Source organism: Cherax quadricarinatus, chromosome 51 (assembly GCF_038502225.1).
Source record: "Cherax quadricarinatus isolate ZL_2023a chromosome 51, ASM3850222v1, whole genome shotgun sequence".
Lineage (NCBI taxonomy): Eukaryota > Metazoa > Arthropoda > Malacostraca > Decapoda > Parastacidae > Cherax > Cherax quadricarinatus.
This window is the reverse complement of record NC_091342.1, coordinates 8,465,611-8,491,311: the sequence shown is the minus strand read 5'-3', so window position 1 is coordinate 8,491,311 and position 25,701 is coordinate 8,465,611. Positions and strand designations below refer to the sequence as shown.

The 25,701-nt window shown below is 44.7% G+C and overlaps 2 protein-coding genes across 2 annotated transcripts in view; one reads left to right on the top strand and one right to left on the bottom strand.

Annotated features, from left to right (window-relative positions):
• Positions 1 to 12,014, bottom strand: part of LOC138854181 (nephrin-like) — a 110,197-nt gene extending 98,183 nt beyond the window's left edge. Inside the window, exon 1 of the mRNA XM_070095805.1 lies at positions 11,904 to 12,014. The gene's annotated coding sequence lies outside the window, so the exon portion shown is untranslated. The remainder of the gene's footprint in view (positions 1 to 11,903) is intronic.
• On the top strand, positions 11,643 to 12,729 carry LOC138854155 (uncharacterized). The gene is made up of 2 exons (XM_070095621.1): positions 11,643 to 11,734; positions 11,918 to 12,729. Exon 2 carries the CDS (start codon positions 11,944 to 11,946, stop codon positions 12,727 to 12,729), a length of 786 nt encoding a protein of 261 aa, XP_069951722.1. The 5' UTR covers positions 11,643 to 11,734; positions 11,918 to 11,943.
• The last annotated feature ends 12,972 nt before the right edge of the window (positions 12,730 to 25,701 follow it).

Here is a 25,701-nt window from a genome sequence, read left to right as displayed (position 1 = left end):
AATGTGTCATCATCCAGTAACCTGGTGTTTATCTCGCAGATAACTCTAATAATGAGTTATCTAATTGTGTTGCAGTAGAAAAATGGGGCGAGAGAATCCCTTAGCTGAATGCTTTCTGATGGTGAGATTTCATGTTCTCCAAAGAGAAAAACAGACTTCTTGCTCTGTCCAGCTGGTATTAACATTATTATTATTATTATAATCAAAAAGAAGCGCTAAGCCACAAGGGCTATACAGCGCTGGTATTAACAGATATTGTAGATGAATGGTTCAGAGAACCGACAAGTTGATAAATTAGACACATGTACAACATTTGGGTATCTTTAATGAGGAAACGTTTCGCCACACAGTGGCTTCATCAGTCCATACAAAGGAGAATGGTGAAGAACAGGAGTAGTTTGAGGTAATCAATCCCTCAGCCTTGAGTTGTGATCAGTCCATCAATCTTGAAAAGAATACAGCATATGTACGAAGTAGCAGCTTATATATTGTAGACAGGAGAGGTGCAGCAGTCGTAGGTGGTGTCACATTTGACCAATGTGGAAATAGGTCCTGCTACAGTATATAAGTCACTTCTTCGTACATATACTGTATTCTTTTCAAGATTGATGGATTGATCACATTGACTCAAGGCTGAGGGACTGATTACCTCAAACTCCTGTTCTTCACCATTCTCCTTTGTATGGACTGATGAAGCCACTGTGTGGCGAAACGTTTCCTCGTTAAAGATACCCAAATGTTGCACGTGTCTAATTTATCATTAACAGATACTGATGAAGAATTAGACGCATGTGCAACATCTGGATAGCTTTATTTGTAGACGCTTCGCCAGTCAGTGGCTTTATTAATACAAATTCAAGGACATGAGAAGACTGTAGAACTATTCAAAAAAGACGAGACACTCAGTCCCTCAGCCTTGGAGTTGAAAAGCACCGTAGTTTTGGAGAATCTGAAGTATAGGCAGGAAGGTTGGTGCTCATATACTGGCATCAGGCGAGGGAAGTGTAGCAGACGATATTAAAACCACTTCTCTTATCAGTAGATTAAATGCATTCTTGAAGTCTAGTTTAACACCGCATTATATTAAATTATTATTATTATAATCATGGGGAAGCGCTAAACCCGGAGGATTATACAGCGCCTGGGGGGGGGGATGTGGAAGGCATTCAGGCTTAATTCGGGGAACTGGAGCACAGATCCAATTCCCTAAATCAAGAGCCCCTCACCAACATCAAGGAACCTTCCTTGAGGGGCATTATATTAAAGAAGGTTATTGATTTATGCCCTTGCCGCATGAACCGCTGCTTCGTTGCTCTGAGAGACCGCAAAGCCAAGCTGGTTTGGTTGAAGCATCATGGCCGCCTCCGGAAACGAAGCAGAGAAAAGTGTTGCTCCCGGCAATGGGCCTAATTCTTCCAGATTTCTTTTTTTAGGGCACGAATGAATGCACTAAAGAAGCACGATTTAATTTCGTCAGAAATTATACCATCCAGGGAGACATTGACGAACCTTGTGATCTCCGACGGGAGAGACTGCAATTTCCCGACGACTGGATTAACCATCTTTTAAATGCTGGGGTCTTATTCCAGTGTAGTTCCCCCAGTAGAGCCAGACAGGAACAACATAAATGTTCCGTATGCTTCGGATTCTTGTATCAACAGTTGTTGTACGGTGGAAACAGTGGTAGTCGAAAGGCTGGCGTTCCTGTTGTTCCTGGCAGGGTGATTTCCTCTCAGTGCTTGAGTAATGTCAGCAACCCCCGGGAGGGGGGAGGGGGGAGGGGGGAGGGGGAGGGGGGCGACTGTCTTCGCTGGTAATTATTCTGGCCGCCTCAATTGTGTTGTTTTCATCAAAAATTTTGCTCACCTGGACTCTTGATTTTCTCACCGTCACTGGAGCCATTGTTGGGTCTGTTTCTCTCCCCTTGACACTGAGAGGGAAACAGAATCAAGTTGAAGATTGAGACGTGTGCAACAGTTGGGTATCTTTATTGATGAAACGTTTCGCCTACATAGTAGGCTTCTTCAGTCAAATGCATAGGCAGCAGCAGAAATGAAATAAAGATGATGTAATCAGTCTATCAACCTCGGAGAAAAATTATTTGTGGTGGTCAGTTCCTCAGCCTGGAGAAGAGTTCAGCTCCATGATCTGGAACAATAACAATGGGTGAACAGGGACAGCAGGTGTCTTCTGGAAACGCGTCCTAATGTTTCCACCCGTACCGGAGATCGACCCCCGGACCTCAATGTGTGAGCTGAGTGCACTAGCAATCCAGCTACGGGACACCATGATATTATTTATATTATCTCATGGCTAAGTTGGCAGCGTCCTCGGCTCACACACCGAAGAACCGGAAACAGCTCCCAGGCACAGCTGAAATTTTAGGTATGCTCCCTTATTCCTGCTGTCCCTGATAATCTAGCAGTAAGTACCTGGGTGTTAATCAACTGGTGTGGGTCGCATCCTGGGAGACAAGATTAAAGGACCACAAAGGAAATAAGCCAGACAGTTCCCAATGACACACTGACTATTGGATTATCCTAAGTGGCTAACCTCTGTGACACAATTCCAATAAATCTACGTATCCGTGCATTATATATGTATAAAAATATTATAATAGTCCCTGCGCTATATGAGAAAGAGAATGGAAGAGCTGTTATAAAAGAAAATGAAGGTAGTTAAGGTAAACTATGGTATACTCATAAGTAGACATTTTGCTGAAGTTAAGATAAGATAAGATAAGATTTCGTTCGGATTTTTAACCCCGGGGGGTTAGCCACCCAGGATAACCCAAGAAAGTCAGTGTGTCATCGAGGACTGTTAGTTTATTTAGGTACATTTGCTGCTAGTACAGGTGTAAGGAAACATCAATACATAGATAATCATACATAAGTAACATATGTATATATTATCTAGGATAGCCCCAGAAAGATCAGACAAAGTTATTTATTTCCATTGCGGTTCTTGTCTTGAAGTCTATGGACAACACGTACTCACCTACTTGTAGTTGCAGGGGTCGAGTCATAGCTCCTGGCCCCGCCTCTTCACTGGTCGCTACTAGATCCACTCTCTCCCTGCTCCATGAGCTTTATCATACCTCTTCTTAAAGCTGTGTATGGATCCTGCCTCTACTACATCACTCTCCTGACTGTTCCACTTCCTGACATGTATCATTAAGGTCGTAAGTCATCTGTACACGAAAACATAACATACTTTAATATTTATAATTATTAAGGCCTTTGAAACAGTAGTGTCAGTGGTCCAAGACTGTTCAGCTGCCTCTCAACATACATAAGGGGGATTACCAATAGGCCCCTGGCTGTCAAGAAAGCTCTGGACAGGTACCTGATCAGCCGGGCTGTGGTTCCTACGTCGGTTTACGTGCTGCCAGCAGTAAAAGCCTGGCTGATCAGACCCTGATCCACCACGAGGTCTGGTCTCAGACCGGGCCGCGGGGGCGATGACCCCCGACACCCCTCTCCAGGTATTGTAAGATTTCTCTCTCTCTCTCTCTCTCTCTCTCACACACACACACACACACACACACACACACACACACACACACACACACACACACACACACACACACACAATATGAGACAAAGGAGGGAGGAAGGGAAAAAGGCATGTGTGGAAACGTTGGACATGTTTCCTTACACCTGCTGCCCCTTTTCACCTAGCAGTAAGTGGGTACCTGGGTGTTAGTCGATTGTTGTGCGTCGCATCCTGGGGGACAAGATTAAAGAACGACAATGGAAATAAGCAAGTCAGTCCCCAATAACTCACTGTAGTCTCTACGTTGCCTACTTCACGCAGACATTTACATTCTTCTTCTTTAGTTAATTAATTTACTTAATCAAATCAGTGAACAAAAATACAATAGTTAGCTCTTTACCATCTTCATTTTCTGTTAACAGAAGAGACGTGACATTCTCTTTTACTTATAGTGCCGAGACTATTGTAACATTAATATTTTTCACGGGGTGGCCTGGTGGCAAAAGCTCTCGCTTCACACTGATTGACCGGGTTCGTTTCCAGCGAGGGTAGAAACATTGGACGTTCTTGCCAACGGCTGCGAAGACGGGCAGAGATTAGCGGAAAATAATCTCAAAACGGAATACCCCCTATAGGAAACCGAAGATCATGCACCGCTGATCGCGCAGCAGCATCAGCTTGCTCATTGCCCTGCACATCAGCGTGTCCAAGGACCCAACAGAAAATGAAGTCTATTTTTGCTAGCCACACGGTGTAACCCTAGTTGGATACAAAGGACTAATGGATGAGGAGAATCAAATTGTTTAATAGCTTGTAAACACTGAGGGAATCTGAAATGATTAAAAACATCGAAGGAGACATATATGCAATACCGAGAAGTGCTATGAGGATGGCATACAACTTGGCAGTAAAAATACTATCCGAGTCTAACGAATGACCTTGGACAACATCCTCAGGGAACACCGACGCAAACCCAGCACCATCAGAAGATTTAGAACCATCTGTATAAACAGCAAGTAAGTTTATTCAGGTATACACAAATACAGTCACATAGAATTATCATACATAGCAGCATATGTGGAGAGCGCCTAGGATAACCCAACGGTATGAGCATGCGACCGTAAGTGATCAAGAAAGAGAGCGAGAAGCAGTCGTAGGTAAGAGCTTTGGCACCTGGCAGTAGGGGAGAACAGACATGAACTTTCGGAACCTCCCAAGCGGGAAGGGAAGAGGAAGAGGACCGGAATGAGTGAAAACGAAGGGAAAACGGTCGGAGTAAGCAGGGGCGCCAAACAAATAATGGGCTTTTACTAATGTCTGAGACTAACCTGTACATAGACGGAACACGAAGGTCATGAGAGCTGACAAAGTAACGAAGATAAAGTTTATTTCTTTATAAAGGTTACAATGTGTAATTATAATTTTGATTTGCTGAGTACAAAGATAGTGGCTATCATGTCGGGGCATTTTGGGGAAATGAGCATCACGACGATCAGTTAAGGAACGTTCGCCTCAGCACAGTGGCTTTCAACAGGGTTAGTTTAAGTTTAATATGTTTATTATGCACCCCATACCCATCCTGTGGGCGGTAGTCAAAAGATTACAGAGGTACATAATGGGTCCAGGGACTGGGCCTCAAAGTTTTGATAGCTGAGCAAGTTACAGAGGTAATGAATTCACAATTTACAAAGGTAATGAACTCACAATTTACAAAGGTAATGAACTCCAGGTAGGTCTAGTCACAATCATGACAAGTTACAAAGGTATTTACAGATTACAGAGGTACACAATGGGTCCAGGGACCGGGCTCCAAAGTTTTGATGGCTGAACTAGGTACAAGGTAATGAACTCACAAGTTACAAAGGTAATGAATACTGTAAGAATGGTTACTTACGTTTATACATGGCTGCAATCATGAACAAATTTTAGAGTAATGAGCAATTCACACTTCCACACCCGGTCACAACTGTAGTGAGTTATTGGTGCAAATGTTGATTGCTGAGTCTCTCTCTCACACACACACACACACACATACAAATTCATACACACACACACACACACACACACACACACACACACACACACACACACACACACACACACACACACACACACACACACACACACAATCAGCGATCAGTGAAGAGGCGGGGCCAGGAGCTCGGACTCGACCCCCGCAACCTCAACTAGGTGAGGTGAGTACACACACACACACACATACACAAACAAGGGGATGAACGAAAGGCACCAAGGCATAAACGTAGACCCTGATGATGAAGGGGATCTAACTTAGAGTGGAAGAAACTGCTGAATAGACTTGGTCTCCATATTCCAGGTGGGACAAGACTAAGGTGGAATGCAAACGGAGGAGATTTCGGCGATTTGCTCCCCATGAACGATGCACAAGAATTTTAAGGAGATTCAGCTGACCCTGGCAAGTTGCCTTCACACAGGAAATGTGAGGTTTCCATGTCAACAGGCGATAGAAGAGAAGGCCAAGAAACTTGACCATATCACATTCTAGAATGCGTGAGTCATGTAAATACAATTAAATATCTGGGACAAGAGGACGTCTAGTGAAGGTAATGAAATGGGTTTTCGCACTAAAAAATTTAAAGCCATGAGAAATGGCCCAATGGGAAACTCGGTCAATCGCACCCTGAAAGGAGGCCGCTACCAGGCGACAGTCAGCGCCTGCGTAAGCTATAGTGAAGTCATCCACATAAAATGACGACCAAATATGCTAAGGACACAACCTCGTGGGACTCCCTCGGCCTGAACAAAGTCTGAGGAAAGCGAGGCGGGAACCCGGACACGAAAATGTCCGTCAGATAAGGAAGCAGTAAGGAAAGTTGGCAGATTACCGAGGGGGCCTAAAGAGTGGACTCGGGCTTAAATGTTACACCTCCAAGTGGTGTGTTTGTTAGCAAAGGCATTTCACACATACGTATCTAAGTGGAGCAAGGGGCCCAAAGTAGAGCAGCCCTTGTGAAAGCCATGTTGGTGAGGAGAAAGACTATTGAGAGTCTCCAAATATCATATCAGACGTCTATTCATCAATCGTTCCGTCACCTTGCAGACTACACTGGTCAGAGCAATGGGACGATAGTGAGAGGTATCAAGCCCCGAGGCGCCTGGTTTGCGAAACGGTAGTACAATGGCAGATTTCCATTGTTGAGGGAGAACCCCTCGCGTCCAAATAAGATAGAAAAGACGCAGAAGGACTGTAAGAGGAGATGTTTTAGCACATTGATATGAATATCATGAGGTCCAGCTGCCGATGACTGGTAAGTGGAAAGCATGGACTCTAGCTCTAGGAGAGCTAAAGGTATATTATACGGCTCCATTCCATTAGAGGAGAAATCCAAGGGCAATTGCTCCTTGGTAGACTTAGACACAAGAAAAGAAGGAACAAAGGTGAAGCCCTTGGGAGACACTGACAACTGTGGCAACTTCAAGAAGCTCTGCAACACTAACACCAGCAACCCGCAAAACGGGAGCTGGGTCCGGAGTGTACTTGCCACACAATTTCCGCACCTTCCAAACCGCACTCATAGGGGGAGACGAGGTAATGGTAGACACGTAGTCATGCCGACAAATGCGTTTAGCGTCGTGTATGATGCGGCGAGCAACTGCCCTTGCCTGCTTAAAATCCAAAAGACAATCTGAGGTCCGATTATATCGATAACGGTCCCACGCAGCACGTTCCAAAACTCACTGCACAGGCACACACAGGAGACCACCAAGGCACACATGTCTGAGAATGCCTGCCTGAGGTTTGAGGAATAGAACGTGACGCCGTAGTCAAAACTAAGGTCAAAAACTGGTGCACCAGCTCATCAATAGAGGACGAAAGAGGGTCCCCACAAAAAGTGGTATAAGAGTATAAGTCTCAATTCGCTCGTGCAAATTGCCAACGTGGGCTACGAGGCGGTCGGAAATACGTAGTAGAAGAAAGAAGAATTGGAAAGTGATCACTGTCGTATAAATCCGGGAGAACAGACCAGGTGCAATCAAGTGCAATTGACGAGGAACAGGTAGACGGATCAATTCAAGAGAGAGACTGAGTGTGAGAGTCAAAATGGGTAGGAGCACCTGTATTTAAAACATGAAGAGGATGAGAAATGAGAAGTCTCCAACTGATCACCACGAGAGTCACAGTGGGACCCTCCCCACAGAAGATGGTGAACGTTAAAATCACCTAAGATGGGCAGTGGTAAAGAAGAGATCAAAAATGCAATATCTGAAATACAGAATTCATGGGAGGGGAAAGATAGAGAAAGCAAACTGTACCATCTGTGGAAATAAATGTGCTGTACTATAATGCAGCAGAGAACGAACAGAAACTTGTGGATACGGTATACCAATGCGCACAAGCATGCTCTCATTAAATGATTCATCAGGAAAAGGATCAGAAGAATGTAACAGCACATAGCCCGAAATGGGACGAATAACAGCTGAACGAATTTTGGGTTCTTGTAACCCGATTCATACTGGGGAAAACTGGGAGAGCAACACTTGGAGCTCTCCCTGATTACCCGAGGCCACGAATATTGAACTGTAAATAAGACATTATTTACAAAGACAGGTATGCCAACAATAAAAAGCGATAAAATCTATGGGTTATTAGGGTCAGTGAAGTCAACGTGTGGGGGCAACGGTAAGCATGTAAGCAAGGAGGAATTAAAATGCTGTGAAGGAAAAGATTGTTGTGAGGGTGGTGAGAAAGAAGGGGTAAGAGGAGGAGCGTGGTGGTGTCCGTTAAGGGTTTCGTCTCCGCAATACAGTTGGAGATAGCGTCAAGTGTCTCAGGGGATAACGAAGATGCCGATACCATGACTTCAGAGAAAGGGGAGGTAGAACAAGTAGAGATTGGGGAGACTGTGGAGGGAACCAAAGAGGTCTGAGAGGGGAGGGGAGTATGAACCTGGAGAGATGCGCATGTGGGGTAGAGTAGTCCTGCGGTGGAACAGGAGGAGGAGGTTGGGAGGTAACTGAGGAAGACCGGGGGTGGGGGCGGCAGAAGAGGGGACTACACGAGGGAGGGGGGAGGGGGGATGAACCACCACCGTGGTGGTGGTGGTTCATCCCCCCTGAGGCTGAAAAGGAAAACTGTTGGGGAATTGTAAGCACTGGAGGCCTGGTCACAGACCGGGCTGCAGGGGCGTTGACCCCCGGAACTCTCTCCAGGTAAACTCCAGGTAAACTGGAGGATTGCAGAGAGACTTGGGCTTATGAGACAGGTTTAACTTCGCAGGTGATAGGCGCGATGATGAAGGCATGCAAGGCCTTGTAGACTGAGAAACTAGTGGGCGAGTAGTAGAGGTGGGAATAGGTAAGGAAATTGGGGTTTCAGAGGGTAAAACAACAAATGCATTAGAGATGGGGATGACCCCAGAAGACACTACACTGGAGGAGCTGGTAGGCGGGAGGACCGTCAAGGCTGGAGGTCTCGGAGCCACTCGAGAATAAGGAACCCGAGGAAGATTTCCCTGAAGGCGAAGAGGAGACAGTCATAGCGTAAGGCCTTCACTCTCCTTAAGATAACGGATTTCTCGTTCATTACGACAGACTTGACAACGGCGTGAAAAAGAAGAATGCAATTCATTGCAATTGAGACAAGAGGGGGGGAAAGACTGCAAGATGTATCGGCATGATCTGCAGCACTGGGCACTCTGCCGCAAATCTGCAGTATTTAACAGGGTGTCCAAATCTCCAGCAATTACGATATTGTTGGGGAGTAGGGACTACTTTACGGACCTCTAGGCAAGGACCTACAATTTAAACAGAGGACGGGAGTTCACAGCAGTCGAAGATTAAGCGGGTGATGTTACTGGGAAAGCGCCTCCGCCCACCAGCGGGCAGGACGTATGTATCCACTTTGAGAATAGGAAGGTCTTGAAGGGCTAATTGCTCTAAAATATCGCCGCAAGACAGAAAAATCACTGTATAATGGTACATGGCAAAACCACCGTACCACTACAAGAATTGAGAATAGCATGCTAATGAACTGTGACTGGAATGTTATCTATGGAAGTCATATGGGAAAGATCAAGAGCTTGTTCTGAATTCTGAACTGTAACGATGCACGTACTTTGAATAGTGTGAAAGGATATATTTTGGCCAACGTGTCGTAAAAGAGCTTTACCAATACTATGATCAGAAAGATAATCTGTTGGAGATGTCAGATGGTGCGCACTTGTAAACATGGTGTGCAAAGGAAGTGGGTTTCGCGTAAGTCGTTTTTGGGTAGACATCGAGGAAAGACACGGAGGCATTAACAGAAACGGGTGGCGCCTCAGCACCTGGAGCAGGTGACGAAACGCCACCAGCAGAAGGTACAGGGGTATGAGTAGAGTCTAGGGAATGGTCCAATAATGAAGCCAGGTCAGAAGAGGATGTGGGAGGAGGGTTATTACAGAACGAAGACTCCATATTAGTGGTGCTTCTTTCTCATTATTTTAAAGAAAGGAAAGAAAAAAGAAAGAAATGAAAAAAGAGGGACAGCGGAGGGACAGTCACTAGAAGGCATGGAAGGGCCGTAAGTTCCTCTCTTCATCCGACAGCGTCTCGAGCCCATTAGCAGATGCAGCATGGAACCCATGCCATACCTTACCCTTACGCCAGTAAACCAGCACTACGGGATAGCAACCTCACATCTACCGAGCCACCTCAGTGAACAAAAAGGGGCGGTCGGAAACCCGCCACAATGCATACCTCCTTTAGCTGTCACCTCCCAGGAACGACAGGCAGCCTCTGGAGATAAACCCATCATCTACAGGACACCCCTCCCACTTCTTGGAAATCCGGGAAGGGAGCAGGGTGCCTCCAGACAATTCAGATTCCATGGCAAACTACACCACTCCCGAGGGACCCTACAGAGTGGGATGAACCGCAGCACACTTCCCCTACCTAGAAACTGTAATGCCAGAGGGAAGGACACAAGAGTCTACAAACAGGATTGGGAAAGGGTAGGGTTGGGAGGGGGAAGAAAGAAGAAAAAAAAAGGGGGATAGGGAAGGGAGGATTGGGGAGTACTTAGGTGTGAGGAAGGAGACGAAAGGGTTTAATTCCTTAGACCAAGAGCCTCTTCGCTGCATCAAGGAGCCCCCCTTGAAGAGGTGTTTTTTCAGAAGACTCAGTATGCCACAGAAAATTCAGTTATCAGGAGCTCAGAAAAGAAAGATTTCCAAAGAATCAAGCAAAAGAAATGCCGCTGTCTTGGCAAAGACATAACGCCTCACAGAATTTTTCTCTGCTTCCGTAATGGAAAACACAGAAGCTACTAATGAAGAACCAGTACCACTACCAGATGATGTTTCTTCTGAGGACCCGCCAGCATTCCCAAGTACATCTGCAGAAAAAAAAATACCAAAGATAGTAAAGGTGAATCACATTCTATGGATACATCTGAACACATGGACAGTGAAGCGCCACCATGTGATTCAGACCCAGTCATGTGGTTCCCTGTCACAGAAAACCAGGTGTTCTCTTGGTCAACTGCAGTCATATATACCGAAAGTGTGACACCAAAGATATAAATAAATACACATCGGTAATTATTATACAGTGTAGATAGAATATATTACAAACTGAAAATTATAGTTATTCTTAAAGTAAAAAAAATTGAGAAAAAATAAAATCAGACGTCTTCCTCAAAACCCAACATTTTTTTTTTTCGAAAACTGCTGTTTGTAATTAATTTTAATTCATTTCTTATTTGTGATTCAATTTAATTTCCATGTTGAGGGCCCCCCAAACCTAGAGTGCCCCGGGCCCCCCAGGTCTAACTCCGGTCCTGACCAAAACTAAGCAGTAAACCCCACAACAGATGTCAAATACGTCAGTCCAACATTAAGGAGACGGTTTTTAACACGAGTTCATGGACATTGTTCATTAGAATTACGAATACGTGGCATATGAGTCTTTGGGCTTGTGTCCAGGGCGTTTCCAATATCAAGGTTTGATCCAAGTTAACACACAGTAACAAGACTGTGTTAGATCCTTGGTAATTACTAAGTGACAACCATCCCCCCTACCCATCACCCTACCCCCGACCATTCCCCTAACGACCTTCCCCCTCCCCACAAACAACCACTGACGTCATCACCCCTCCCCCTCCTCCAGGTCAATGGCGCCATTTAGCCAAAGAGGTCAAGAATAGTGGCGCCACTAGTCACTCCTTTGTCATCCATCACACCATCAACACCTCCAGCTCCTCCAGTTCCATCAACCTCTGGTAACTACAATTTCATCGAAATTTTTGATAGATCAGCTTTGAAAATATTTTAGCAATTTTTCTTTCTACAAAATGTTGAAGGAAGCATTGAAGGAAGCATTCTAAATACATAATGAGACTTCAAAGCGTTGCTTACTGCAGTTAATGAATAATCTAATAAGGTTCGTACTTTTATCTTTGTAGACATTGTTTTGGTGGTGGTGCTGCTGATGACATCTCTGAAGACTTGCAGCCGCCCACAACACGGCCTTCACCGCACAGCAGCCGCCCACAACACGGTCTTCACCACACAGCAGCCGCCCACAACACGGTCTTCACACAGCAGCCGCCCACAACACGGTCTTCACCGCACAGCAGCCGCCCACAACACTGTCTTCACCGCACAGCAGCCGCCCACAACACGGTCTTCACCGCACAGCAGCCGCCCACAACACGGTCTTCACCGCACAGCAGCCGCCCACAACACGGTCTTCACCGCACAGCAGCTGCCCACAACACGGTCTTCACCGCACAGCAGCTGCCCACAACACGGTCTTCACCGCACAGCAGCTGCCCACAACACGGTCTTCACCGCACAGCAGCTGCCCACAACACGGTCTTCACCGCACAGCAGCTGCCCACAACACGGTCTTCACCGCACAGCAGCTGCCCACAACACGGCCTTCACCACACAGCAGCCGCCCACAACACGGTCTTCACCACACAGCAGCCGCCCACAACACGGTCTTCACCACACAGCAGCCGCCCACAACACGGTCTTCACCGCACAGCAGCCGCCCACAACACTGTCTTCACCGCACAGCAGCCGCCCACAACACGGTCTTCACCGCACAGCAGCTGCCCACAACACGGTCTTCACCGCACAGCAGCTGCCCACAACACGGTCTTCACCGCACAGCAGCCGCCCACAACACGGTCTTCACCACACAGCAGCTGCCCACAACACGGGAATATTCAACCTAAAAAATTATATGAACTTAATTAAAATGAAATAAATTAAATAGAACTAAATTTTCTTTATCAAAACAATGTTCAAGGAACACAAAAGAAATAGAAAAAGTAAATGAGAGAGAAGCCTCAACTGCTGTATTTGTCAGCAGGACGACAACATTCACACAATTCGGGAGCTCTAAGCTCGGGGAAAAAAAAAAAATTATACCTACCTCAACCCTACTAACAATAGTAGTAATGAGGGGGACAGCCTCAATACTTCCATTAGTAGTAGTTTGAGGTATGATACATTTTCAAATTTCATGACCTTAGCATCTTCACTGCAAGCACTTCCGCATGCATAAGTCTAACACAAGCTATTATGATCATGTCTTGACAGCTGTCAACACTGGAGACTTGTCAGGAGGATTCTGCGGCAATTAGACAAGTTGGAGGGTAAACTCCGTAACATAGACGTCCAACTGGGGAAAAAAAAAAAAAACTTGATAGTTGATTCAGGAGAGTAATGCAAATACAATTCAGCATCGACCTGTCCCCCGAGTTCACCGTTCTTCTCCTCCCCCTCCCCCCTTTTTTTCAAACTAGTTTACATACGAGCACATTCACCCAGCCACAGCTTGGTGAATGTTAGGCAATCGGGTTTGATCCAAGGATGGGGGAGGGTACTTGCAACTGCTTGTATTAAGATGCCCTTCAAGGGGTGTTTTTATACCAGTGAAGGTATCAAGATTTAACATGAAGGTAGTTATGATCACTAAGATAACATTGTATTTCCCCTACACTTCCACGTCCCTCATAGCACACTAGGCTAACAACCAACACTGTCGGTTATCTAACCAGCTGGAGTCCTGCCGTATACCAGTTTATTAACACGCTACTATGCTAGCCTGAATCCATAATCTTCCTTGCCTGGCATCCTAGGAACAACTTGAGGACCACTACACTCCAGCCCCCACAAACACACTACCTCTATTTTTCATCTAAATCATCCCCCCCCCTAACTATACACATCAGCATCAGATATTAGTAAATCCTTTCTACGACTAACACTTCACTTCAGATCACAGAGATTTTCATTATTTTCATCAGCGTCTGCTGCCAGAAGCGTTAGACTTAAGTACTGAAGTTGCAAACCAACTGCAGTTCTGAACCCTAATAATCATAGTAACCTGATCGTCGCTTAAATTTTCCCAAATGATGAAATTGTGTAAACTCAATGAATCAATATTTAACTTTGCACAGTTTGGCCAAAGGCATAAAAAACGTAGAACACCCACCACAACCACTACCCAAAGCCCGGAACCCACCAACATCCCGACGGAAACCGTGTGCAATAACAGACTGCAGACAGCTACTGAAGGTCGTTGGTGGGTTCCAAGGCCTACAGTTCTACGTAATCTATGCCTTCGGGGGAGATTACTCTCCCCTGCTATATGCATTCATAATGCATATAGCAGATTCTCCAGTTCTATACCTTACCTATCCTACTTAGGTGGTGTTAATTCTATAAGTTATTTTGACTGTAGGTCTACAATTATTTAGTTATATATATACACCACAACTATGCAGCGTACTCCAGGTATAGGCCTTACTAATTTGCAGAGCAATGGCTGCGCAAAGGGGGGGATGAAGGGAGGTAAAGGTAAGATCAAGGGAGGTAAAGGTAAGATCAAGGGGGGTCTAGGTAAGATCAAGGGGGGTCTAGGAAAGATCAAGGGGGGTCTAGGTAAGATCAAGGGGGGTCTAGGTAAGATCAAGGGGGGTCTAGGTAAGATCAAGGGAGGTCTAGGTAAGATCAAGGGGGGTCTAGGTAAGATCAAGGGGGGTCTAGGAAAGATCAAGGGGGGTCTAGGTAAGATCAAGGGGGGTCTAGGTAAGATCAAGGGGGGTCTAGGTAAGATCAAGGGCGGTCTAGGTAAGATCAAGGGGGGTCTAGGTAAGATCAAGGGGGGTCTAGGTAAGATCAAGGGGGGTCTAGGTAAGATCAAGGGGGGTCTAGGTAAGATCAAGGGGGGTCTAGGTAAGATCAAGGGGGGTCTAGGTAAGATCAAGGGGGGTCTAGGTAAGGCCAAGGGGGGTCTAGGTAAGGCCAAGGGGGGTCTAGGTAAGGCCAAGGGGGGCCTAGGTAAGATCAAAGGGGCCTAGGTAAGATCAAAGGGGCCTAGGTAAGTTCATAGGGGCCTAGGTAAGATCAATGGGGCCTAGGTAAGATCAATGGGGTCTAGGTAAGATCAAGAAGGGTTTAGGTAAGATCAAGAAGGGTTTAGGTAAGATCAATGGGGATCTAGGCAAGATCAAGGGGGTCTACAAAGTCTAAATATATACTGTATAATCCAATTTAAAAAAAAAAATGCCCCCCCCCCCAAGACGCTCTAATACAGACTCTGGAGTCGTAAGCGCTAAACCCACAAGGATATACTACTGAAAATATTTTTTGGGACTTCAAAGCATAAAATTACTTAGCCAGGTCCTCTACAACACTACTGAAAAATAGGAAGATGTGGTTAATTCCACATTTCTAAGGAACTGTTATTGATTTTTCCGGCTATAATGTACTCTGCCTGAGGAAAATTTATCCCGTCATGTGAAGCTAAAATTCTGGCTGTGTAGTTTTGAAAATAGGTTAGACAAATGAGTGGTGGAGTTGGACTTGCCTAACATGGGCCAATAGGTCTACTTCAGTGCTCCTTTCTTGTCTTAATGGATATGCCTGATTTAATAGACTCTCCTTACACCCGGCATCAAGACCTCGACCATTACCCTCACCACACTCAACTATCTCGGTATAATTATTAACCCGGTAGATTAACACAGAATTACCCAATCAAGTCAGGATAACATCTGACATTTTTATTAGGGTATTTATACTCCAAGATGCGACCCTTGCCAGTAGGCCTGCTCAGGGGCAGTAAGCCTGCTGCAATGTTCCTCCTTTATGTGACCAGTGCCAATGAATATAAGGGAACATGCCCACTTGTGCCCGGAATCTAATCTCTGTTCTTCAGCTTACACATTTCATTTCTGCTTCCTACAATCTTGCAGGATGGATATAGACTGCATAATTTAGATATTACGCTAACTAAAACTTCCTAAAATCTAACCAGTCTTCAGTTCTAAGCTTTACAACCAATTTCTCCAATTTTTATTTCCACCTCATTCAAGGTAACCTATAGAATACATCCCTCATTATTTCCTGGCCAGAGATTTCATCTCTGGTCGGGAGATAAACTAATACTTCCCACTAAGTTACTGTAGATATCAATTGCTTACAATCTTTCCTATATTCTCCCCACCTAATAGTTACTATCTGCTTCAATAACCAAACTTTAGTGGACTTATAACCTGGAAATACCTTACAAGTGGGCCCCGCCCATCTCTGACGACGTCTCCAACTGCCGCATCTCCATATAACACTAAATGTTATGGGTCAGACCATTTACTAGTGGGGTTGTCTCCACCCCTCAGACTGGTCAATGTTGCGGTGTTGATGACTGCTGCAGCACACACAGCACTCCTCAGACTGGTCAATGTTGCAGTGTTGATGACTGTTGCAGCAGACAGCAGTCCTCAGTTACCACACCTGCAACAAAACATTCACATTATAACCATGAACATTACACACAAACATTACCATGTAATATAAACTAGTAACATTACTGCCTGATATAAACATTAATGTTTAACATAGAAAGTAAAGCTATCTCTTTCTTTAATAAATATTTCTTTCACATTAACCTGATGACTAACAATTTGATTACACGAAAGCCTATATCTGGATCACAAGGCGCAAGTTCCTTGGATCAAGAAACCTTCACTAAGTTATTTTTCAATAATAGAAAAAAAATAGCCCAGAACTGGATACATAATTTTGAGTTATGTAACGTCTATTGTGAGAGTTATTTTTTGATCAGAGGAAGGGGAGTAGCTCCAGTTCCTCGCATCAAAACCCGTCCATTAAGATCAGTCACCCCTCCCCCTTGAAGACATTAGACCGCAAAGAAAACTAAGACTTAAAATATTAATAATTTGGTGACCAAACTGGTGGTGGGGACCAGGAGCTTCATCTCAACTCTGCTGACAAATATGTTACCAGACAATACTTACGTTATTTTTGCGGTAAAGCCGGCGGGGCGGCAGGAGGAGCAGCAACTCATCTCTTCTAAACGACCACTGAAGTTCAACTGAACTTGAGTAACCTTGAGGTTGGTCACTGTCCTGACCTTCACTATAACACCATCACTGATAACCTGACTAACTCTGTCTACCGCTACTAGATGGCACTACTACACCATCACTATCAGTACTACTTATGGTGGAGCGCTCAACCCGTGGGGGTCATGGACCACCAGGGAGGATAAGTTCACTACCAGGTGACATAGATCACATTCCTTGGATGTGATCTATGCCCCCAGCACCACCTTCAAGGAACCTCTCTCAAGGCTACCACTCTCACCACCAGAGGCGCTCAACTCCACTACCATTGTACTACTAATACTCTACATGAGCGTATGCTGGAGAATACCTGGAGAGGGTTTCGGGGTCAACGCCCCCGCGGCCCAGTCTGCGACCAGGCCTCATGGTGGATCAGGGCCTGATCAACCAGGCTGTTATTGCGGCTGCACGCAGAGGTAGATTACTGTACCACTAGTACTCTAAATGAGAGAAGATTATTTTACCAAAGTTGTGCTCTCTCTCCCTAGTACAGTGATTGTTTTGGTTCCCAACCTTGACAAAATTGGCAGCAAGATATTCTGGACACTGTTTGTGAGCGGTTTTATAAACTTGATTTAACTTCTGTTTTACCCTGTCTTCAACATTCAACATATGCAATTGTTGTAATTCATCCTGGCCTACATGCTCTCCTGGATCCAGGTCCAGGATGAATCTTACCATCCTGGCCTACATGCTCTCCTGGATCCAGGTCCAGGATGAATCTTACCATCCTGGCCTACATGCTCTCCTGGATCCAGGTCCAGGATGAATCTAACCATCCTGGCCTACATGCTCTCCTGGATCCAGGTCCAGGATGAATCTAACCATCCTGGCCTACATGCTCTCCTGGATCCAGGTCCAGGATGAATCTTACCATCCTGGCCTACATGCTCTCCTGGATCCAGGTCCAGGATGAATCTTACCATCCTGGCCTACATTGCTCTCCTGGATCCAGGTCCAGGATGAATCTTACCATCCTGGCCTACATGCTCTCCTGGATCCAGGTCCAGGATGAATCTTACCATCCTGGCCTACATGCTCTCCTGGATCCAGGTCCAGGATGAATCTTACCATCCTAGCCTACATTGCTCTCCTGGATCCAGGTCCAGGATGAATCTTACCATCCTGGCCTACATGCTCTCCTGGATCCAGGTCCAGGATGAATCTTACCATCCTGGCCTACATGCTCTCCTGGATCCAGGTCCAGGATGAATCTTACCATCCTGGCCTACATGCTCTCCTGGATCCAGGTCCAGGATGAATCGTACCATCCTGGCCTACATGCTCTCCTGGATCCAGGTCCAGGATGAATCTTACCATCCTGGCCTACATGCTCTCCCGGATCCAGGTCCAGGATGAATCTTACCATCCTGGCCTACATGCTCTCCTGGATCCAGGTCCAGGATGAATCTTACCATTTTCTTCTGGGTGATTTGCAGTCAATCTTTCAGCTTTTCATCAAAAGCGTAGTCCACATGACATTGTATAAGAGCTAGACATAGGGTCTTGCCAGCCAGGGACTGATTTAGACCTTGGGGGGGCCCGGGACACTTTAGGTTTGGGGGGCCCTCAACATGGAAATTAAATTGAATTACAAATATGAAATGAACTAAAATTAATGATAAACAACAGCTTTCGAAAAAAAAAAAAGGTTTTGAAGAAGACGTCTGATTTTATTTTTCTCATTTTTTTTTTTTTGACTTTAAGAATAACTATAATTTTCAGTTTGTAATATATTCCATCTACACTGTATAATAATTACCGATGTGTATTTATTTATATCTTTGGTGTCACACTTTCGGTATATATGACGGCAGTTGACCAAGAGAACACCTGGTTTTCTGTGACAGGGAACCACATGACTGGGTCTGAATCACATGGTGGCGCTTCACTGTCCATGTCTACACAAGTATCTGTAGAATGTGGTTGTGGTGATTCACTTTTACTATCTTGATTTGGTATGTTTTTTTTTTTTTTCAAATAATGGGATCCCGTGGTTCAGTACCCGGGTAAGTGGTAATGTTGGGCATGTTACTTAACACCTGCTGCCCCCTGTTTACCTAGCAGTAAGTAGGTACCTGGGTGTTAGTCGACTGTTGTGAGTCACATCCTTGAAGAGGGGGGGGGGAGTTAGTTTACCTTAGATAGGGATGAACTTTGAATGAGCTGAAGTAGGATAACAGGTCTTAACCTGTAAATTCAACTTTCTAAACAAAAGACTCAAACTGTTCCTGGTTTATTAACAATGTTAGTAACTTAGCAAATTTTCATATTAACAAAGTTCAGCAACTTGATCTGAAAGTTTTCTCTGTCGCGTTGAATCTTTCTCACTCTGTTGCGTTGAATCTTTCTCACTCTGTTGCGTTGAATCTTTCTCACTCTGTTGCGTTGAATCTTTCTCACTCTGTTGCGTTGAATCTTTCTCACTCTGTTGCGTTGAATCTTTCTCACTCTGTTGCGTTGAATCTTTCTCACTCTGTTGCGTTGAATCTTTCTCACTCTGTGGCGTTGAATCTTTCTCACTCTGTTGCGTTTAATCTTTCTCACTCTGTTGCGTTGAATCTTTCTCACTCTGTTGCGTTGAATCTTTCTCACTCTGTTGCGTTGAATCTTTCTCACTCTGTTGCGTTGAATCTTTCTCACTCTGTTGCGTTGAATCTTTCTCCCTCTGTTGCGTTGAATCTTTCTCACCCTGTTGCGTTGAATCTTTCTTACTCTGTTGCGTTGAATCTTTCTCACTCTGTTGCGTTGAATTTTTCTAACTCTGTTGCGATGAATCTTTCTCACTCTGTGGCTTTGAATCTTTCTCACCCTGTTGAATTGAATATTTCTCACTCTGTTGCGTTGAATCTTTCTCACTCTGTTGCGTTGAATCTTTCTCACTCTGTGGCATTGAATCTTTCTCACCCTGTTGCGTTTAATCTTTCTCACCCTGTTGCGTTGAATCTTTCTCACTCTGTTGCATTGAATCTTTCTCACCCTGTTGCGTTTAATCTTTCTCACCCTGTTGTGTTGAATCTTTATCAATCTGTTGCGTTGAATCTTTCTCACCCTGTTGCGTTGAATCTTTATCACTCTGTTGCGCTGAATCTTTCTCACTATGTTGCGTTGAATCTTTCTTACTCTGTTGCGTTGAATCTTTCTCACTCTGTTGCGTTGAATCTTTCTCACTCTGTGGCTTTGAATCTTTCTCACCCTGTTGAATTGAATATTTCTCACTCTGTTGCGTTGAATCTTTCTCACTCTGTTGCGTTGAATCTTTCTCACTCTGTGGCATTGAATCTTTCTCCCTCTGTTGCGTTGAATCTTTCTCACTCTGTTGCGTTGAATCTTTCTCACTCTGTGGCATTGAATCTTTCTCCCTCTGTTGCGTTGAATCTTTCTCACTCTGTTGCATTGAATCTTTCTCACCCTGTTGCGTTTAATCTTTCTCACCCTGTTGTGTTGAATCTTTCTCACTCTGTTGCGTTGAATCTTTCTTACTCTGTTGCGTTGAATCTTTCTTACTCTGTTGCGTTGAATCTTTCTCACTCTGTTGCGTTGAATCTTTCTCACTCTGTTGCGTTGAATCTTTCTTACTCTGTTGCGTTGAATCTTTCTCACTCTGTTGCGTTGAATCTTTCTCACTCTGTTGCGTTGAATCTTTCTCACTCTGTTGCGTTGAATCTTTCTCACTCTGTGGCGTTGAATCTTTCTCCCTCTGTTGCGTTGAATATTTCTCACCCTGTTGCGTTGAATCTTTCTCACTCTGTGGCATTAAATCTTTCTCACTCTGTTACGTTGAATCTTTCTCACTCTGTGGCGTTGAATCTTTCTCACTCTGTGGCGTTGAATCTTTCTCACTCTGTGGCGTTGAATCTTTCTCACTCTGCGTTGTTTCTTATACATCCCGTTTGTCTTTATTCCATCTCGTTAATATTAACATATTTTTCTCTTCCTCATCGTGTTCGCGTCGAATATTCCTGATTCTGTTCGCTACGAATATTTCTCAGTTTGCGTTGGATATTCTTCAACTGGTTCGCGTTGAATATTCGTTATTGTATTTACGGTGAATTTCTCCCTCACTCTGCGTTGATTTATTTTTATTGGAGTACACGCAGTCTTCCTTTTCTGGGCGTTGAATGTTCCTCCTCCTCCTCTCGGCGTTGAATCTTCCTCAGTCTGTCAGAGTTGCCCACTAACGTTGCCACGCGGCAGCAGTCTGTCCCACCTCAATGGGACTAATTTCCCGCGAGACCAGAAAATGGAAAAAGAGAGAGAAGAAAAAAAAGAGAAAGAGAGAGACGGAAAGACATTACCAGAATCTAATGAATAATGAGAGAGAGAGAGAGAGAGAGAGAGAGAGAGAGAGAGAGAGAGAGAGAGAGAGAGAGAGAGAGAGAGAGAGAGAGAGAGAGAGAGAGAGAGAGAGAAGGAGGGAGAGACAGAGAGAGAGACAGAGACAGAGACAGAGAGAGACAGAGAGAGACAGAGAGAGACTCAAATTGCTTCTAAAATTGCATGTCTTTCCAGAAAGCAAATTAGGTTGATGCAAAAGGGTGGAGAATGTTGCTGGCTTACTAAGTGAGTGGCGCAGACAATGTTGGCTGTAGCAAGGAATTCAACAGCACTGGAAGCATGGGAGTGTGGAGAGACGTACGTGGTGAGATGAGAGAGAGAGAGAGAGAGAGAGAGAGAGAGAGAGAGAGAGAGATTGTACCGAAGACGGTACGGAGGAGAATCAAGGTTAGCATTTATAAGTGGGAATAGGAGAACGAAATATGTCAGTATATATGCACTGAGAAGTGTGTGTGTGTGTCAGTATATATACACTGAGAGGTGTGTGTGTGTCAGTGTATATACACTGAGAGGTGTGTGTGTGTGTGTCAGTGTATATACACTGAGAGGTGTGTGTGTGTGTGTCAGTGTATATACATTGAGAGGTGTGTGTGTGTGTCAGTGTATATACATTGGGAGGTGTGTGTGTGTGTGTCAGTGTATATACATTGAGAGGTGTGTGTGTGTCAGTATATATACACTGAGAGGTGTGTGTGTCAGTATATATACACTGAGAGGTGTGTGTGTCAGTATATATACACTGAGAGGTGTGTGTCAGTATATATACACTGAGAGGTGTGTGTCAGTATATATACACTGAGAAGTGTGTGTGTGTCAGTATATATGCACTGAGGTGTGTGTGTGTGTGTCAGTATATATACACTGAGGTGTGTGTGTGTGTCAGTATATATACACTGAGGTGTGTGTGTGTGTGTCAGTATATATACACTGAGGTGTGTGTGTGTCAGTATATATACACTGAGAGGTGTGTGTGTGTCAGTGTATATACACTGAGAGGTGTGTGTCAGTGTATATACACTGAGAGGTGTGTGTGTGCGCCAGCGTATATACACTGACAGGTGTGTGTATGTGTCAATGTATATACAGACAGGTGTGTGTGTGTCAGTATATATACACTGAGAGGTGTGTGTGTGTGTGTGTGTGTGTCAGTGTATATACATTGGGAGGTGTGTGTGTGTGTGTGTGTCAGTGTATATACATTGGGAGGTGTGTGTGTGCGTGTCAGTATATATACACTGAGGTGTGCGTGTGTGTCAGTATATATACACTGAGAGGTGTGTGTGTGTGTCAGTATATATACACTAAGAGGTGTGTGTGTGTGTGTCAGTGTATATACACTGAGAGGTGTGTTTGTGTGTCAGTATATATACACTGAGAGGTGTGTGTGTGTGTGTGGGTCAGTGTATATACACTGAGAGGTGTGTGTGCGTAAGTGTATATACACTGACAGGCGTGTGTGTGTGTGTCAGTATATGTACACTTAGAGGTGTGTGTGTGTGTCAGTGTATATACACTGAGATGTGTGTATGTGTCAGTGTATACACACTGAGAGGTGTGTGTGTGTGTATCAGTGTATATACACTGAGGTGTGTGTGTGTCAGTGTATATACACTGAGAGGCGTGTGTGTGTGTCAGTGTATATACACTGAGAGAGGTGTGTGTCAGTGTATACACACTGAGAGGTGTGTGTGTGTCAGTGTATATACACTGAGAGGTGGGTGTCATTGTATATACACTGAGAGGTTTGTGTGTGTCAGTGTATATACACTGAGAGGTGTGTGTGTGTGTGTGTGTGTCAGTGTATATACACTGAGAGGTGTATGTGTGTCAGTGTATATATACTGAGAGGTGTGTGTGTCAGTGTATATACACTGAGAGGTGTATGTGTGTCAGTGTATATACACTGAGAGGTGTATGTGTGTCAGTGTATATGTAGACAGCCTGTACTGTCAGAATACACAGCCTAACCGTCTGTTCTGTCTAGTTCATATTTTGCGGCATTTAAGTGCTGCCCTCTGTAGGCTCACCCAGGTCAGTGGGAGGCTGAGCCCATTTGCTCTCACTCCTAGGTCGACCGACTTGATAGGCGCAAGCACTCCCCTCCACGGACTGGCTTGCGGTCATTCCCTCACACTGCCCGTTGTGTACTCACTCCTATCCATTAAAAGCCAAACTAGTCCACGGCCGTATCATTGCTACCTACGCTACCTTCATCGGCACTAAACCGCTGTTCAGCAGCAAGAACAGCAATAACATATATACACTGAGAGGTGTGTGTGTCAGTGTATATACACTGAGAGGTGTATGTGTGTCAGTGTATATACACTGAGAGGTGTGTGTCAGTGTATATACACTGAGAGGTGTATGTCAGTGTATATACACTGAGAGGTGTATGTGTGTCAGTGTATATACACTGAGAGGTGTGTCTGTGTCAGTGTATATACACTGAGGTGTGTGTGTGTGTGTCAGTGTATATACACTGAGAGGTGTGTGTGTGTCAGTGTATATACACTGAGAGGTGTATGTGTGTCAGTGTATATACACTGAGAGGTGTGTGTGTCAGTGTATATACATTGAGGTGTGTGTGTGTGTGTGTCAGTGTATATACATTGAGGTGTGTGTGTGTGTGTGTCAGTGTATATACATTGAGGTGTGTGTGTGTGTGTGTGTGTGTGTGTGTGTGTGTGTCAGTGTATATACACTGAGAGGTGTGTGTGTGTCAGTGTATATACACTGAGAGGTGTGTGTGTGTGTGTCAGTGTATATACACTGAGAGGTGTGTGTGTGTCAGTGTATATACACTGAGAGGTGTGTGTGTGTGTGTCAGTGTATATACACTGAGAGGTGTGTGTGTCAGTGCATATACACTGAGATGGGTGCGTGTGTGTCAGTGTATATACACTGAGAATTCACTTTAATCCCATATTTTAGGCTGATAGTAAACAGGTGACGTACAGTCTAGAGGAAAAAAAAACACGAGGTGTGATATGACAACAACGTACAAAATACTGCGATCTATTGAGAGGCGGAACACAGGTACACGAGGGTATAGCTGGAAGTTGAAAACATAGATAACATGCAGGGATGTTAGGAAGTGTTTATTCAGCCTTAGAGTGGTCAGGAAGAATGGAGTGGTAGAGGCAGGATCCATACATAGCTTTAAGAAGACGTGCGACAGAGCTTGATCAAGGGTTGGATTTTCTCCATGTCCTTGGATGAAGATCCCTTCAGTATAATCAAGGATTCCCTTAGAACAGTGGTTCCCAAACTTTTTCAGCTTGTTACCCAATTTAACATGCCACATAAAGCATGTTACCCCTTTCACAAAATGTTGTTATTATTGATATATATGGCTAAACGTGAACGTATACAGCCACGCATACTCTGCTAATCCTAGCAAAACCATTGAAAACGTAAGAACCACACATACATTATATATAAAATTAATAATAGCTACAAATTCACAGTAACAGTGGGTAAATACTAACTATATACTGCACAGGGCAGTACACATACATACCAGCTTATGTCTACCTCGGCTGATGCTCACAGATAAACTGACAGTGTGAAATAGAGGCAGCCTCAGGAAGTGAGTGACGCGTACTGGACAGGTCGATCTGGGCTACTGAGTGACTTTTGTCCTGAAGCATACTTGTCAAAATACTTTTGGGTTTCCACACACTTAGCTATATATTTCTTCTTTTCTAATACTGTATATTAGTTTTTGATGTTTATTGTTATTTGGTTTAACTTTATTACTTACTTATAACAGGTTTACTTTACAACTTTATATACTAAGACAAAGTTAACAATAATCCTCATACCGGGTACTACATTGTTTTCTTGATTTTCAGAATTCATAACTTTTTTTCTGTCACCCCTCCATTACCCCCCAAAAATGGTTAAATTACCCCCAGGGGGTAATTTACCCCCAGTTTGGGAACCACTGCCTTAGAAGGTAATCACGGGAGACTTTAATTACCAAGACGATAGATGGAATTATCTATCAGGAGATGAAGATAGTAATGGAACCATTAATGTGATCAGCTGATTGCTCTCATCACCTGGCAAGAGTACCTGGACCTGGACCTGTACCTGGACCTGTACCTGGACCTGGACCTGTACCTGTACCTGGACCTGGACCTTAACCTGTACCTGGACCTGGACCTGTACCTGGACCTGTACCTGGACCTGGACCTGTACCTGGACCTGTACCTGGACCTGTACCTGGACCTGCACCAGTCCCTGGACCTGTACCTGTACCTGTACCTGGACCTGTACCTGGACCTGGACCTGGACCTGTACCTGGACCTGTACCTGGACCTGTACCTGGACCTGTACCTGTACCTGGACCTGGACCTGTACCTGGACCTGTACCTGGACCTGTACCTGGACCTGGACCTGGACCTGTACCTGGACCTGGACCTGGACCTGTATCTGGACCTGTACCTGGACATGTACCTGGA

Excerpts from the sequence above, each read along its gene's own strand:
- LOC138854155 (XM_070095621.1), top strand. The coding sequence starts at position 11,944 with ATGACATCTCTGAAGACTTGCAGCCGCCCACAACACGGCCTTCACCGC.